We start from the raw sequence: 18,467 nt of genomic DNA, 5'->3' as shown, positions 1-18,467 counted from the left end.
GTTATAGCAGGGATATGGTTGGGAAAATCAGGGAAATAATCAGTTATAGCAGGGATATGGTTGGGATTGAAGAGCCTCAAGGTCTATGAGGATGCAAAAGGCATTATAGATTGGATTAAAGGATATAATAAATTCAATTCTTTTATTTTGAATGGTAAGCACATACAAACACATCAACATTGATCACATGTACATAGAACAGAAGAACAGAACTGGACTGCAGATTTACTATCCAAAAGAGGTATTGGGAAAAAACCTGGTAAATTTTTTTTACAGCATTTGATCACGGGGTTAAGACAAATGTGGGAAGTATCAACTAGTTAAAAGAAAATACTGAGTAATGAAGAACATATGGGACTTTTTTACTGTAAGAAGATGAATACTCTTTGTGTTTTTTTTTTATCATTAATTAAATGGTATATAGACTGAGTAAAACTGATAATGAACTAAAACAATTGTGTACATAGAACTAGAAGATATGGTTAGCAAAAAAGGCACAGATCACTGTCTTTTTGGAAGTAATGTCTGCTGAAAAAGCAGACTGTAATCAAAATACATATGTACTATCTGTTTAATATTAATACAGAAGCATTTTTTTTTTAAATTCACAACTTGGAAACAAAATTAAACGCTGATTATTTTCCTTACATAATTGCTGGTCTCCATATCATGATCATACTCGAGAAGGAATTTTTTATGTAGACTTTTAAGGCAGTCTCTGACGTAACGGTAACCTAATGCCTCCAAGACTCGGACTATTAGCCCTTGGTCTTCTCCCGCCAGGAAACACCCAATGTCCAAAAACATCTTTTTCTCTTCCTTTTTCAGATCCTCGTAACTCGCTTTTAATGTGTTTATTGTATCATTTGGTAATGTTTTAGAAAACTTTTCCACCTGCAGCTTCCAATAGGTTTTTTCACGATTTCTAGCAAGATGTTGGCCCAAAACCTTTAAGGATGAAGGCAACCCATCACAAATTTCTAGTAGCTCCTTCACCAAGTCTTCAAACCCTTGAACTGGTTCTGATAGATCGAAAGCATAGCTGCAAAAGATCTCTTGGGCATGCTGTCTATTTAATGGCTTTACATCATATAACAAAGCTTTTGGTGATGCTCGGAGTAAATCCCTATGGCGAGATGTGAGCAAAATCAGACTACGAGGTCCCACTGCATCAATATCTAGTAGATTGTGGATTCGCTCCATATCATCAACCTCATCCAGAACAATTAGAGCTAGGAGAGCTTGTAGACTGCGTTGCAAAATAGCCTTTCCTTGGATTGTATTATCAATATCCAAATCATGACCCAACAGATCACGAATTAACTGCTTCTGTAAAGATGTTAAATCCCTTCCCCTCACGTTAAGCAAAAAACAAGATCGAGGAAAGTCAGAACGTTTTAAATTGTAGAGATGCTTAGCGAGAGTCGTCTTCCTGATGCCACCCATCCCAGTAATCCCCACAATCTTTGTGTCGCTTAGATTCAGAATTTTACTTTGGAAATCCTTGGCTGCTTCGTCCAGTGCAACTGGGTGTTTAGCCACTTCTAAGGGTTCCCCTTCTTTTACCTTTGCCAATACAATACTCAAAATTTGCTCCAAATACATCCCATAGTCACTGATTAAGAAAGAAGAAGAAGAAAGTGAGAATCTATAATCCAAAATTAAAGTTTTTGTTTGGGGATTTTTCTGGTAAAATCCCAAAAACAAATAAAAACTGAACACACACAGAGACAATGCTTTGTTTCTCTCCAGGATCTTTTTGTGCACAGGGAAGCTTCAAAAAATTTGTCTGAGAACAGAGTATTACATACCCAGAAAATGATTTCTATTCATTAAACATAAATGCCTGATACATATTCATCCTCTTTCACTCAGAGGGATTTACCAAAAATACATTCAACCAACAAAATATTTACTCTGTCTCCTCCTGAGAATTTACACTGCTGGTGTGTAAAAACCCATTTTCATTTACTGCTGTAAAACCCCTTTTACATTCACTGGTGTAAAACTATTTTTACACATACTGCTGTAAAAATAATTTTTTTACATATGCTTGCTCAACATAAAAATATTATGTGCTCCTGCACATTACAAAAAAAACTTCCAGCACATAAAAAAATGTTACATGCTATGTTCTAAACCTTTCTTTTTCTTTGCACTGCTGTGCGACCCATACATACAAAATTAATCTAAAAAAAAACTTCATCACTCTACGCACTGCTGTGCGATGCATACACTCCTTGCATTATCCAAAAATGGCTTTTTCATTTTCATTAACCCCTTCACTATTGCACTGCTGTGCACACTTCAAATCTCTTCACAAAAGTCAACACAGGTTCTTTGCTGCAACAAAACTTCATTTCAATCTTCGTTCCTTTTTTTTAACACAATGCACTACAGTGCATTTTACGACATACAATTTATAAACCTACGCTGCCCCCTATTTTTTAACACACAACATGTGCGTTCATTTCATTGTAATTCACATGTGAAAAACAAAATGGTCAACGCACAAAAACTGCCCATACTTACGCTATATATAAAAAAACATTAAAATTAAAAACCTCACCAACTATTTTCGAATGCCATTTAATTCTCATCATGGCGGTCAATTCATTCACTGACAATTCGGCGGTCAACCAAACTTGTTTTTACTCCACGCAAGTATTTAATGTTGGCCCTTATGCAGGTTGAAACAATCAACGGCGGAGAACGATGAAGTGGATCGGACAGCTGGAATGAATATCGGGAGCCCACTTCACGCTGAACTTTAGCGTCCGAAATGTCAGTTCTGCTGACGTATACAGAGGACCATGTGGCTGAGGATAATTGGATCGAGCTCAATTATACGGAAACTACTTACTGATCAAAGGCGGTCCGATAAGTTTAAGTGGTTTTGCTGAGGCGGTTTCGGGGTTGTACGTGCTTGCTGAGTCGGCTGCCATCGCTGTCCATGCTGCATCCACGGTGCCTGCAGTTGGAATTAATATTCCAACACTCCCATTTAATTTCAACTGCTGGGAGTTCAAACATACCCAAACACTTCCTCACATAGAGGGATTCACCAACACTGATGTTACAAAAATATCTTCCTCACATAGAGGGATTCACCAATACTGCTTTTCATGCAATTCCACAAACAATCAAAGTTGTCTTCCTCTTAAGAGAGGGATTCACCTGAGACTGTGCTGAAGAGCACCTTCCTCATGACAGAGGGATTCACCTGAGACTGTGTTGAAGAGCACCTTCCTCATGACAGAGGGATTCACCTGTGACTGTGTTGAAGAGCACCTTCCTCATGACAGAGGGATTCACATGTGACTGTGCTGAAGAGCACCTTCCTCATGACAGAGGGATTCACCTGTGTATGCTAAAAAGCATCTTCCTCTTGACAGAGGGATTTACCACACTATGTTGAAAAGCATCTTCCTCTTGACAGAGGGATTCACCAAAAGACAACAGATCTTCCTCTTAACAGAGGGATTCTCCAACATGCCTTCTTCAGAGGCACTTCAATCTGTCTCTTACATTCATTTAGCACATATGCGCTGCAACGTATTGCCTTTTGTTTTCTCAACAGAACAACTGCAAAGATTTCATGCTGTTGTGTTTTCTTTGCATTACATTTCACTTGTGCTACTGCACATTCCCTTTCTGTTGTTTTCACAATGAACAACAACCAAAACTTCACGCTACTGCCTGCTCCCCTTCATTGATTACAATCGCACTGTTGATGTGTCTCACTTGCATTTCAGATGCAAACAACAAAAACTGCATTTACATTTACTGCTGTAAAGAAAAATTTCTTTTACATGCGCTGCTGCCCATTACATTTCGTTTTTTTTAACAAAAAAACTTCATGCTTCTGCATTTTTCATATTGTTGTGTGTTTTTACTACATATTCTCCAACAACAAAAACAAGACTTACATTACCCTTTTCACTGCTGTGTGAAAAATTTCATTGCATTCTCAAACACTGGGCATTTACGCTCTGCTACGTTTTGCCCTCTTCTCGTTTCCTCTCACTGCATTGCTTTTTCATTGCCAATATAAAACATTTCCAACTGCTATGTATTACACTCACTCTGTTGTGAGTATATTCTCTCATATTACATAAAAGGAAAACTACATTCCATTGCTATGCATTTCAATCCATGTGTTCCACAAAAAAAATTTCTATGCTGCTGTGCATTCTAATCCATGTGCTCCACACACGAAAGTTTCCACGCTGCCCCTGTTCTATGTTCTGCCTTCGCACTGTTATGCGGGTCTCCTTGCTTTGCATTACAATGCATATAATTCATAAAGAAATTTTTTTCGGAACTGCTATGCGTTCTACTGCTTCTCATTTTTCTTATCGCGCTGCTGCACTTCACATTTCAACGCTGCCCATTTTTCTTCTCCGCACTTCTGTGCATATTGCATTGCATATGTGATAAAAAACAAAGCAAAAACATTACATTTTTGAACACTGCTGCGTATTACATTTTAGAGGGATTAACAAAAAGATTTCATTTGCGCTCAGCTGCGCTGCAATACATCCTCCACGCAATCTCCATGCCCTGCAGACTTTTCTTCTCTGCTTTTATGGCATATTTAATTCCATATCTCTCCCCTATAACAAGATCTTCATCAAAGAATGACTGTTAAAATAGTTCAGCAATAATGATTAATAATTACAGGCTCCCCCTTAGCTGTATGCATTGCTTTCTTTCAGCAAAGTTTTCTTAAAAGAAACTTAGATCAGCTGGAGAGCTCAAGGGACTTTCAGGCTGTATTTCCTTCTTTCTCCATACTTGTGTAACTTTCTCCTTTTGCATGGGTCTAGCTTGTGTAAGAGCCCATGTTAAGTTACAATCATGTGCCATATGCCCAATGTTATGACACTTGAAACATTCTACATTGTTCACGAATAAAAATTCATGATTTCTTCTTGTAAAATTATTTCTTGGAGATTGTCGGAGACTACAACATCTATCTCTATGAAATGCTCTACAGTCTTTTGCCATATGACCAAAGTTTGAACAAGAGTAACAAGAACCATAAAATGAACTTTGGTACCTGGGAGATGGAGGTTTCCTTGATGTACTTCTGAAGTCTTTCTGCCTTGAGATCCTTTGATGATAACCATTGCATCTTGCTTCTTTGACATCAACTACATTTCTTCTTGGAGCCGATTTTCTGCTTGGAGTAGGATTTCTTCTATTATAGCCTTGATCTTTCTCCTTGCCTTTGCTGAAACTAGGAGCATCACAATTTATTTTTGCCTTCTTCGTATCTCCTTTGCTTAAAGCATCTTCATTCTTGTTTGAGGGTTCACCTACATACCCGAGTCCTGATTTATCAGATGGAGATCTGTGATAGCTAAGCATGTCATCCAAGGCTTGAGAGCTCTTCATGATTTTGTTCATCCCTTCAACCTTTTTCTTGAGGAGGACTATTTCTTCTTCCAATCTTTCACATTCATTATTTTTCTTTGCAAGTTGTTCCTCAGTTTCTTCCTTGCTACGAGTAGCTTCAGCTGCTACTACTTTAAGGGAGATAATATCTGACTTCATTTTGGAGATTTCTGCTTGACTGCTCTCCATTTTCTTTTCAGCTCCTTGTGCCTGCTTCCTGGCTTCTTGTAGTTCAGACTTAAGGGAGGAGACCTCTGCCTTGTACTGTCCAATCTCTTCTACAAGCTTATTCACTCTCTTGTGCCTTTGTTCAAGTTGACTTGTCAAGACATCTTCCTGCTTCTTTGCTTTATTCAGCTGATTTGTCATGGATATGACTTCTTCATGATGTTTCCTTTTGCTTTCATCAAGTTCCTTCTTAAGCTTGGTGAGCTCTTCATCCCTTTCTTTTACTTGAAGTTCGATGAGGTCAACCTTCTCACATTCAGCTTCTATGATGGGTTCACAATTTTCTTCTTCACTGATGGTCATAGTCAGTGCTCCTTTTGCATGAAGGTCATGCAGTCTGTCCCATATATCCTTTGCTGATGAATATTTTCCTAGATTCTTCTTTATAGAATCAGGGAGTCCATCCAAGATAGTCTTTGCCGCCTTTGCATTGTACTCCTTGGATTCTTTATCCTTCTTGTTATCATCCATCACTGATTCCCAAATTTCAATCCCTTCAGACTTTAAGAAAGTCCTCATTTTTATTTCCCATATATCAAAGTTCCCATCGAACCTTGGAGCCTCAAATAGAATGCTTTCAAATAGATTGTTTTCTATTTTAATAGAAGTGGGAGACACAACCTTAGGGGGTTTGGACACTTTATTCCTTGACCTTGCCATTCTTAACTATGTTTCAAATACTTGACTGTGTTTTTAAAATGACTCACTGTTTCTTCAACAGCAACACAGAAAAAAAAAACTTTGAGGAATACCTGGGTTCTTTTGCCTGAGACTTCACTCTGCTGGAGAAGCTTTCTCTGCTGCAACAAGAATCTTTCCTTCAGCTTCTTTGATGCCTTCAAAGAGCCTGAACCTGCTCTGTCACCATCAAAGAGCCTGGAGCTCTGATACCACTGTTTGGGGATTTTTCTAGTAAAATCCCAAAAACAAATAAAAACTGAACACACACAGAGACAATGCTCTGTTTGTCTCCAGGATCTTTTTGTGCACAAGGAAGCTTCAAAAAATTTATCTACAAATTCCTGATACATATTCATCCTCTTTCACTCAGAGGGATTTACCAAAAATATATTCAACCAACAAAATATTTACTCTGTCTCCTCCTGAGAATTTACACTGCTGGTGTGTAAAAACCCATTTTCATTTACTGCTGTAAAACCCCTTTTACATTTAATGATGTAAAACTATTTTTACTCATACTGCTATAAAAACTAATGTTTTTACATATGCTTGCTCAAAATAAAAATTATGTGCTCCTGCACATTACAAAAAAACTTCCAACACATAAAAAAATGTTAAATGCTATGTTCTAAACCTTTCTTTTTCTTTGCACTACTGTGCGACCCATACATACAAAATTAATCTCAAAAAAAACTTCATCATTAATTCCAACTGTTTTAAATGGGAAGAATAAGGAAAGTAAGTGTTCACCTTCCATTTGATTTAATGATGTAACCAGAAATATTTGCGGCCTTTTTCAGTGCTTCCTTCCATTCTGCCACCACTCCTCCATGCCTTTGGTGGTACTGAAAGCCTTCGTTGTAAGGTCCACCCCCTTCAATGTCTCGAAGGTCTTAGGCTCAACGTCACAAAAGATGGGTATAATGGTAGTGGTGCGCCCCTCAGCTAATCTCAGAATCCAACACAATTCATTCAAGCACCAACGTGATTCGGCATATGTCTTGGAAAAAATAACAATATGAACTGATGCACTGGTAATAGCTTCATGGATCGCATCGTAGAGAGTGGATCCTCCCCTAAGTTCCTTCGCATCCAGAAATACGCGCAACCCATAGTGCCTAAGACGATGGTAGATGAGGCTGGCGTGAGTGAGCTTGGCATCAGGCACTCTGTGATTTATGAACACGTGGTATTTCTCAATCTGTATGGGCTGCCATCTGACCATTCTCCATACATCATTCACAATGTTCTCCAAAAACTTTCCATGGTCACTGCAATCCAAAAAGACAATCATAGTTGTAAGTACGATTAGGGAAAGTGACAACATTTTTAGATGAATGTGAAACTCTCTATAGAATGTGTCCAAAGTAAGTACGGATTCACCTTTCCTTCGTTTTGAAGACGAAACCTGCAATGTCTGCAACTTTTCTAAGGGCCTCCTTCCATGCCTCCACCTCTTCGATGGTGTATTCGGCTTCATGTTTTCGGAAGGCCTCGGCATAACTTCCCCATCCAATCTGACGAAGATTAGCAGGTTCGACATTGGAAAACACGGGTAGAATGGTGCGGTCATGAGATGATCCCACAATCCAGCTCAACTCATCCAAGCACCAATGTGTCTCAGCGTAATGCTCAGAAATAATGGTAACGTGAATGGAGGCGCTGCTAATAGCTTCTTAGATAACAGAGATGACAGTATCTTCCACGCAAACTTCCATCTGATCATAGAAGAAGACACACAACCCACGCTTTGTGAGACTATGGTAGATGAGACTTGCAAGAGTGTTCATGGTGTCGACCGTTCTGTAGTTTATGAAAACCTGGTATGTTGCTGGCTCTGGGACTTGCTCCATACTGAATTATCGATGGGATCGGATGCAGGTACAGTAGATGAAGCAAGCACTCTGCCTGAGAGAAACAGAGGAAGGCAGTTGCCAGCAGAAAAGATGTAGATGAAGCCAGCACTCCGCCTAAGAGGAAACAGAGGAAGGCAGTTGCCAGCAGAAAAGATGTAGATGAGATTATAAAAGCACAAAGATGGGTACAGTGAACCACATAAAAAAAGAGCAAAGGAGATTGAGAAGTCTTCAAAATATTACTCTGCCGATAGCTGTAAATCACGTTTCACAACTGCTCCAAAACTGTTTGCGGGTGAACATCGGCAGAGGTCAAGTTAAACTCCAACGATTTGCCATGGGATAAACACCAGCACAATCACATTTATTTATTATGTGGTTGATATAGGTTTATATGAAGTATATTTACAACCACATCATTAGATGTGGTTGATAAAATTATTAAATTTATAATGTAAAAATGACTATTAAAAATTAAATATTGGTAATTGTTAATAATAATATTGTTATTATATTAATATTATATTATATATTAATATAATATTATTTTTTATATAATATTAATAGTTATATTTCAAAATATAATATAATTAACAAATTATTTTAAATTAAGAGATTAATAAACCCAAGAAATTTGTATTATAAAACCAAAAGGATGATATCATAAATGCAAAGGACTCATAAAAGGGATTATAAACCCATGGGAATAATATTATAAATTGAAGGGATATAAACCCTAAAATAAACATTAAACTCTAAGATTAATATTATAAACCTTAGAATTAACATTATAAACATATGTGATTAAGAAACTTAAGGGATTTTAAACCTATGGGAAAACATTAATCCTTAGGATTAATATTACATCCTAGGAGTATAAACCCAAAAGATTAATATTATAAAACCAAAGGATTAATATTATAGACCCAAAGGATTATAAACTTAAGGGATTAATTTAAAACCCTAAGATTCATATTATAAAACATAGGCTTAATATTAAACCCTATCATTAATATGAGAAACCCAAGGTACTACTAAACTCATTGGATTAATATTAAAAACTCAAGGGATTACAAACCTAAGGGAATAACATTAGATGCTAGGATTAATATTATTAAACCATAGAAATATTAACACTAAAATTAATAAACCCAAGGGATTAATATTGTAAACCCTAGGCTTAATACTATACCCTATAAATATAAACCTAATTATTAATATTATAAACCCAAGGAATTTATATTATAAACCCAAGGGATTTATATTAAACCACAGGATTAATATTATAAACCCTATCTATAATATTATACCTTAGGAATATGAACCCTTAGATTAATAAACCCAAGGGATTGACATAAAAAACCCAAGGCATCAATAAAAACAAGAGATTAATATTGAAACCCCGAAACCCCAAAGGATTAATATTGTAAACCCAAGGTATATAAACCCTAAAGAAAATATTATAAACCCTAAAACAAACATCGTTGACCATGGTTGATTTTCATATTGAAAAAATATTTGTCACAATGCAATGTTGGACCATAGTTGACTATGATTGATTTTCATATTAAGAGAATCTTTGTCACAATGTGACGTTGGACCATGGTTGAGCATGGTTAACTATGATTGACCTTGGTGAACCATGGTTGATTTTGATATTGACAATCTTTGTCACAATGCAATGTTGAACCATGGTTGACTGTGGATGCCTATGGTTGTGACAATGTGACATTGGACCATGAGACAATCTTTGTCATAATGTGATCATCACTATTAATGATTATTGACCATGATTGACCATGGTTGACCATGGTTGATTTTCATATGGAGAGAATCTTTGTCATATTGCGACATTGAACCATGGTTGGTAATGATTGACCATGATGGAAAATGCTTGATTTTCATATTGAGACAAAATTTGTCACAATGTGACGTTGGACCATGATTGACCATGACTGATTTTCAAATTAACCATGATTGAAGATGGTTGATCACAATGGATTTTCATATTAAGAATTTTTTTTTTACAATGTGATGTTGGACCATGGTTGACAATGAATGACCATGGTTGGAAATGGTTGACAATGGTTGAACATGGTTGAATTTCATATTGAGACAATATTTGTCACAATGTGGCATCAGACCCTGGTTGATCATAGTTGACCATGATTATAGACCGAAGGGATTTATATTAAATCTTAGGATTGATATTATAAACTAAAGGGACTAATAAATGCAATGGATGAACACTAAAAGCCCAAGCGATCATAAACCCAAAGGGAATATTATTAAATGCAAGGATCTAATATTATAAACCCAATGTATATAAACCCTAAGATAAATATTGGAAACCCTAAAATAAACATGATTGTCCATCATTGACCATGGTTGATTTTCATATTGACAGAATATTATAAACCCAATGGGTTATAAATCCAAGAGATTTAAACTAAACCATAGGATTACTATTATAAACCTTGTGAATAATATTATACCCTAGGGATATGAACTCTTAAATTAATAAACTTAAGGGATTGATATCATAAACGTAAGGGACTGATAAACCTAAGGGATTATAGACCCATAGGAATAATATTAAACACAAGGAATTAACATTATAAATAGAAGCGATACAAACCATAAAATAAACATTAAACCCTAAGATTGATATTATAAACCTTAGGATTAACATTATAAACGCATGTGGATAAAAGCCCAAGTGATAATATTGAAAACCCAAGGGAATAACATTAAACCTTGGGATTAATATTAAAACATAGGAACATAAACCCTAATATTAATAAACCCAAATGATTAATACTATAAATCGAGTGAATTATAAGCTTAAGGGATTAATATTAAACCCTAAGATGAATATTATAAACCATAGGTGTAATATTAAAATCTATGAATATAAGCCCTATTATTAATATTAGCAACCCTAGGATCAATATTATAAAACCAAGGGATTAATAAACCAATTAGATTAATATTAAAAACGAGAGGGATTATAAACCCAAGGGATTAATACTATAAATCGAAGGAATTAATAAACTTAAGGGATTAACATTATAAACTCAATGGATTATAAATTGAGGGGGATAATTTTAAACCCAATGGATTAATATTATAAACCTAAAGGATTGATAAACCTAAAGGATTAAGGTCAGCGGAGGCGGCTGGTTGGTAAAGTCGGACTCGTAAAGATAGTGAGGTCGTGTGCTCAAACCTGAGTGAGGGCATTGACTAGTCATGAGGAGGGACTTACTTGGGCCAAGCCCACTCACCTTTTGAAGAAACGAAGCGGTTGAAAAATTGGCTCCTCTGAGAAGCTAGGGTTGGAGTTGAAGATAGGGTTTTGGACTCAGGATCTATGGCGGCGAGTGCAGGGGGGAGTGCTGCTCCCTCCTACAGTCAAGTAGTCACAGATGGAAGTAAGGACATGGGAAAGAAGAATTTCAAAAAACATCTGGAGAAGATTTCAGAAGCATGAAGCTAGGGGACATCTGGAAGAAGTGGACATCAGGATCAGGAAGGGAACTAATAGGAAACAAGTAAAGAAAAGGAGAATGGAGGCAGCAGTGAAAGACCGGCTTCCATAAGGACATCTGGGGTCTGCAAACCCAAGTCAGGCATTATTCCCCGAGTCGTATTGAGTGACCCAGCGATACAAGCACATAGGGATCATATTATGGAATATGCAATCATAAGCAAGTTCATGGGGTTATGGCCGATGGAGAGGGCATTACAGGTCTAGATAATGAGCCATTAGAAGCCAAAGGGAGAAATACATTTACATCTGGCTGCAAAGGGCTTTTTGGTAGTAGTATTCACAATCCTAGAGGACAAAGATAGAGTGTTTGAAGGAGGTCCCTATTTCTATGTTGCGGCAGGACTCTACATGTGGCTATGGATGATGAACTTTGTCCCAGAATGTGAAACTTTCACATCAGTACCAGTTTGGATCAGACTATACTCCCTTCCTTTGGACTATTGGCTACCATAATCTTTGAAAACCATAGGCAACAAGCTGGGACATTTTCTAAATATCTCAGAGGCAACTATGAAAGGAAGATATACCTCCTTTGCCCGAATATGTGTAGAAATGGATCTATCTGGAGCCCTTATGGAAGCAATAATTTTAGAAGTATATGATGAAGATTGGGTGCAAACGGTGGACTATGAGCACATACTGTTTACGTGCCACAAATTTCATGAACATGGGCATCTATATAGAGACTGCCCCACAATCAATAGGGAAGGTAACCAGAAAACCACTGTGGAGAGAGATCATGAGGTTTTCACCAAGGTCGGGAGCAAAGGGAAAGGGGGAAAATGTCCACACAAGAAGGTAAATGAGGATAGACACACAAGACACAACAGCTTCAAGATCCTAGAGGAAGAAGAGGGGAACAAGGAGACAATCCAGGACATGGAGAATGTAACAAAGGAATTGGATAAGACAATTGACATGGAGGTCATCACAGTAAACAACCAGCAAAAGGATGAGGATCTACCAAGCTTGATAGAGATTAGTAGGGACTAGGAGATGACTCCAAGTGAAATGGGAACAGAGGACCATGAGCTACAAGAAATTCTAGATAAGGAAAATCTAGATCTAGAGAAATTTTTGGAACAAGGAAAAAGCATAGGTGTGGACTCCCTGCCAAAAGAGGATTATGACAGAGTACAAAAACTCTTTCTATGGAGGTCACAAGTGAGGGGAGCTAGAGTTAAAAGAAACCACGAAAGCCAAGAGACAAGTGGGGTCAAGATGATGGAGAATTCACAGGCACAAACTCCAAAGAACTCATGAAGTAAAAGAGGAAGAAAGAGACATAATGAGCTGTTGAACGAATGTGGAAAACTATTGATTAACTCAGGTAAGATGAAAGATCTTACCAACTATTCCTTTACTAACATTTCTTAATGAAGCTCACAACCTGGAACATTAGAGGGATAGAGAATAGAAGGAAACAAAGAAATCTTAGTAACATAATGAAAGAAGGAAAACGAGACATGGTTTTCATTCAGGAGACAAAATGTTCGATGGACATGATAAGAGATATTCACAATAATTGGTTAATCAAATATGAGTATCTAGAAGTTAAGGCTAATAACTCGGTGGGGGGAGATTCTCACATTGTGGGATCCACAGAAATTTGGAATCTTGGATGCGGAAGCATCTAGGAACTATCTCTCCTTGATATGTCAACCTGTAGAGGATAAGGAGATATGCATGATTACAAATGTTTATGGACCTCAAAAGCAAGCGGAAAAACTCAAGCTTCTCACCTCCCTGGAGGATCTAAGAGCAAGACATCCCATTTTTCCCTAGATCATTGCAGGAGATTTCAATATGATAAGATCTCTTTCGGAAAAAAAGGAGGCACTAGACAGCTAGTCAAAGACTCCATGGCCTTTCAGAACTTCATTATGAGCATAGGTCTAGTGGACACTAAAACAATTAATGTAACCTTCACTTGGAACAACAAAAGGGGAGGAGCATCTCAAGTTGCTTCCAAAATTGATAGTTTTATTATTTGAGAGGACCTCCTTCTCACAGGACTCGCCATAATAGCCTCCATTCTGCCCTTTGGAGGATCGGATCATTGGCATGTACAGCTGGAAGCCACTTTCATGGGCACACTGAGAAACAAACCTTTCAGGTTTGAAAATGCCTGGCTCTCACACCCTAAATTCACTAGTAACATTGATAAATGGTGGAGAGAGGAGCTGAATATTCAAGGTACAAAAATGTTCATGCTCTAGCAGAAACATAAACACATCAAATCCCGTCTTAAAGCTTGGAACAAAAAAGAATTTGGAGATATCTTCAAAGCCAAAAGAGAAACTGAGCAAAAGCTCCAGGAGATCAATCATATTAACATCACAGAGGGCTTCACCGAAGATCGGAAAAAATTAACTGACTCTCTGCAGAAAGAATGGGAGGATCGATGCTCACAAGAGGAAATTTTCTGGAGGCAAAAATCAAGGATACAATGGATTAAAGAGGGAGAAAGAAATACAAAATTCTTCCATAAATCCACTATGGCTCGCAGGGCACACAATAGAATCACTAAGATAAAATATTCTCGACGTATTGAGCTTGTCTCTCACAATGATATGGAATCTGTCCTGGTACAACACTTCTGCAATATTGCAAAGGAGCCACTGGAGGACAGATCTAGGTTCATTGACCATTTTACTCAGTATATCCCTAAGCTAGTTACCAGAGAGGAAAACCACAATCTCAACAGGCTAGTATCGGAAGAGGAGGTAAATGAAGTGACTAATGAAATGCAGAATGGTAAAGCACCAGGCACAGATGGGTTCAATGTAGACTTATTCAAAGCATGTTGGGAAACTGTCAAACATGATATCCTCGAGGTTGTGTGTTATAGACATTTTTGTGCCTTTCAGCTCCAAGCATGAAATGTCCATAAACCAAGGGCTCCTAAGTCCTTAAAAGTGTTGTTATAACTCCTAAAGGAACAAGGTCGACAAATTACAGCTTCTCCCAGAAGTTATCCACCAGAAACTGCTCAGAACTAGTCGAATCAGGATCATTTCAGCTGCTCCACTAGCTAGCTGTGTTGCAAAGCACCCAAATATACTGGCTAGGTGCGTTGCAACGCACCTAAATGCACTACCAGGGTGCGTTGAGCGGGAAATGACAAGTGGCAGAGTCATTCCACGAGGTGGAGAGACAATGGAAGCTTCCATAATATTCTCCAATGACACTTGCCTCACTGAATTCGACCAGTGATGAGTAAGAGGCTCTCAGTCTCCAAGTGGAAGCAAGAACTGACAAAGAGAAGCCACTAATCAATTCATGAGCTGACTCATCCTCTTTGCATACATCTATATATGGATCCCTCACCAAGAGATCCAGAGGCTGGAATATTGTACATTGCAGAGAATTGTTGTTGGTTTTGAGATAGATATCAGAGTATTGGATGATTTATGCTTTGTTGGAGGTGAAGAGGGGCTTCTCTGCTGGGAGGTTGATGCTGGATCAGGAATCATCGGTTGTAACTCCTCCTGGACCTTCTTGTTATATCAATTAAACTATTTGAGTTTCTCCTACATGCTTGTGTATCATTGATGTTTGTTACATTTGTATGTTTAGCTTAAATCTGATCCTAAGCTTTTTATGAGTATGAACCCATGTCTTTGTATAGTTTCCATCTTCTGTGATCTTGCAGGTACTTGGTGAAGCTGGGCAAGTAAAGGAGCAGGTAGATGGAAGCTGTCAAAGAGGAGAGAGATTGGATCAAAGGACTAGCGCAAGACACAGGTTGGTTCATCCTATTTCTCTTTGTTTATAGTTCGTAAAGGAGAATACAAAAGTAGTTTTCTCTATTTGTTTCTAAGGTCACTGTCACACCTTAGTGAGATAGGGTCGTTTTGAATAGACACTTTTCCCGTTAACAAAATGGTGACTGCGCTGGGGACGATCATCTAGTTGGTTTGTTTGTGTTTCTCTTGTTGTTTGTTTCATAAACTTAGAAGTAGCGAATCGAACTGCATTTTCCATTAACAAATGCAAAGTAGACATCTGCTGCTTCAATCCATTCACTGGATCTGTTTATGATTTGAACAGCTGATTCACAAATGATCTGATTGCCCTCTGTGATAACTCTTAAACCTTCATTAAATCTACCCTCTGATTGTGCATTACTGATTGCTTTTACTTGGCCAAAAACCATAGATTAAACTGCAAACCGTGACCCAGAACCCGGATAGAATTCTCGTTTCTGCCCAAGCACAGGTACTGTGAAGAGTTCCTGCATTTCAGCGCAGTTACTGTGAGGGCAACCTGTGTTGCAATCCAGTTTCTCTATGTAGCAGGTGCGTTGATCAGCCTAGCCTTGTGCAGCTAAGGTTCTTTGCTCAACTTTTTCAGTTTTGTCTCTGATTTTTACAGCCTGTGATCAGTGTGTGTGTCTATTTAAAAACCCCTTTTCTTCACTGATATTCCGCCTCAGTTGTATAAAAGAAACTGTAGATGTTTTTGTGTGTTTGTTACGTCATTTACAGCTTTCCATTGCAAAAGTAGAATAGTCATACTGTCGTCCTTTGATTTAGATCTGTTGCAAGTGTCGATTTTGATCATAGGAGAAAGTTTATTTGCTCTTGACAGTCGATTATGCTTTTACTTTTGCCTTTGGTTTGAATTTGTGACTTTCTAGTGTCGAAACGAGTGTTTATTTCAAAATCATAAAGTGTCGTAATCGTCTCTACCTTTTGATTTCGAAAAGAAGCTTGTTTGTGTTTTTCACTTGAAAGTGAATTCAGATTTGTACAACAACTTTCTTTTTAGGCATCAATACTAAGAAAGTGAAAAACAAAACACATGCATGTGCATTTGCATATTAACAGTCTGTTTGGCTTGATTTAGGAAAAGTGCATTTACAGTGTGCTCTTTGCTCTTTGCGAAAAGATTGTGTCTTTCTTTTCCCTTGTAGCTAGGATTTTCGTTGCTGAAAAGAGATAAAAGTTTGATTATCATCTTTAGATTGCATTTTAGTAATTACATCTACATCTCGGTGTGATCCCAAAAGGCAAACTTCATAAGAAAGATCAACTTAAAATAAATTCAATGAACTTAACAACGCTTTGTAACTTAACGCACAACATTTAGAGGTCTAGGCTAGAGACGTATTCCGGCGTCGTAAAGCCTGGTAACTGTTGTCCTCACTGATGGTTGGGTGATTCCTCCACTTTGAGACGATAAGTGCCAGTACGGACTTGTGCTCCCACGTACCGTCGAGTATATATTGGGAGACCCCTATAGGCATAAAACCTTTATCCATAGGAAGCCGTGTCGGCCGCCCTACTGATCGCAATGCACCGAACACAGCATTCGGGAAGATTGACTTCCGTACTGTAAAAGGTATTCTGTAGTTTTGCGATTGGTTTGGTACTCCCTCTACCTAGACCTCCAGAGCAGTCCATTTCGTTCCTTTTCAGACTCCTTAACAGAAAAGGTCCATCTGAGCACTTGTCACTTCAGGCTCATTAAAAATCGAAGGAGACTAGAGTCATCTTTTGTTTTTTCTCGACTCTTTAAAACTGAAAACACAAGTTGTGTCAAAGCGTGTTAAAATTTATTTTAAACGGAATATTTGTCCCTTTTCCTACGTTGATCTTTGGGTTGAGAAAATGGAGCCTACCAACCAAGGAATTCCCCTTGGTGGAAATCCTAGTCACTTCTCCTCTTGGGGAGATGTTGGTGCGCCCCATATGGCCACATTATCGCTTCCAGGACTGACAATTGGCTTGCCAGTATGGCTCTTCTCAACCAATGTCGTTCAGAACACCACTATTCCTGAACAATTGAATCAGCAATTAGACGAGTCCAGAGTTACCCACCAACCTTCTACTTCCTCTAATTCTTCCTCTCCTCCTTCCTCTTCGCTTGATGGAACTGGTAAAGCTAAAAGCCAAGTTCCTAAGGAGAAGAAGGGAAAGAAGAAGAAAGAGAAAAAGAAGAAGGAGCCAAAGGCGAATGGGGGAAAACGAGTGTCGTCTAACGAAAATCCACACACAGCACCGACCAGGCCTAAATTGCCATGGGTCATTTGCAAAGGAGACCACTTTCACAGAGATTGTCCTTGCATCCCCTGGATACTAAGGGACTGGTCTCCTCGTTTGCACAATCCGGTGTCATCAACCTCTAGAGATCATGTTGAAAGCACACCATCGACTAGTCAAAGTGAAGCCCCAGGACAAAAAGGGAAAGCTAGATTTCCTTGTAAACTGTGCGAAGGCGACCATGCCCTCCACCGTTGTCCCTTCTTAGACGAAGCTAAAAGAGTTTTGGATGATCGTCCAGTTTCACCGTTACGACTTCCTCCTGGATATAAAAAACTCTTGCCAAGTCCGTCACTAGTTGAGAATCCAGCTGACCCACTCAAGTGGTCGGTTGAAGCGTCTATCATTGAGGATAAACCAACTGAATCCATACTAGACGAAAGTCAAAAGTTCGAGGCGGCAGTTGACCCGGTCTTGCCTTCAGAGGTTTTATCTTCGGATGATACAGTCACTGAAGAGAACAAGGATGACACCATCCAAATTCTCTTCATCAACATAGACTCCGACGAACATGGGGGCAATCCACCCATTCCTTTACCGCAGGAAGGAAGTTCGTTAGAGCCATACCCGGCCGTCTACTCGGTCCCACCTCCAAGCAACCTAGTTGTCTCCTTTGATTGGAATCACCTAGGCAGACCCCACCTACCAGCAAGTGTACCATTCTAAATTATCGTTCAAATATATAGAATGCTCATGGCTGGT

The 18,467-nt window shown here is 38.3% G+C and overlaps 2 protein-coding genes across 2 annotated transcripts in view; both read right to left on the bottom strand.

The window, feature by feature from the left end:
* Window positions 1-624: 624 nt before the first annotated feature.
* Window positions 625-1,605, bottom strand: LOC149244060 (disease resistance protein RUN1-like). Its single transcript, XM_089371397.1, has one exon. It carries the CDS (start codon window positions 1,603-1,605, stop codon window positions 625-627), a length of 981 nt encoding a protein of 326 aa, XP_089227523.1.
* A 5,500-nt stretch (window positions 1,606-7,105) lies between these two features.
* Window positions 7,106-18,467, bottom strand: part of LOC149244059 (disease resistance protein ADR2-like) — a 28,759-nt gene continuing 17,397 nt past the window's right edge. The window contains exons 2-3 of the mRNA XM_089371396.1: window positions 7,693-7,981; window positions 7,106-7,580 (exon numbers count right to left, since the gene is read on the bottom strand). Of these exons, the coding sequence (XP_089227522.1) occupies window positions 7,106-7,580; window positions 7,693-7,981 (764 nt within the window). The remainder of the gene's footprint in view (window positions 7,581-7,692; window positions 7,982-18,467) is intronic.

Source organism: Pinus tabuliformis, chromosome 8 (assembly GCF_031772625.1).
Source record: "Pinus tabuliformis cultivar Carrire ecotype Pingquan chromosome 8, CPIR1, whole genome shotgun sequence".
Taxonomy (NCBI): Eukaryota; Viridiplantae; Streptophyta; class Pinopsida; order Pinales; family Pinaceae; genus Pinus; species Pinus tabuliformis.
This window is presented reverse-complemented; position numbering and strand designations above follow the sequence as displayed.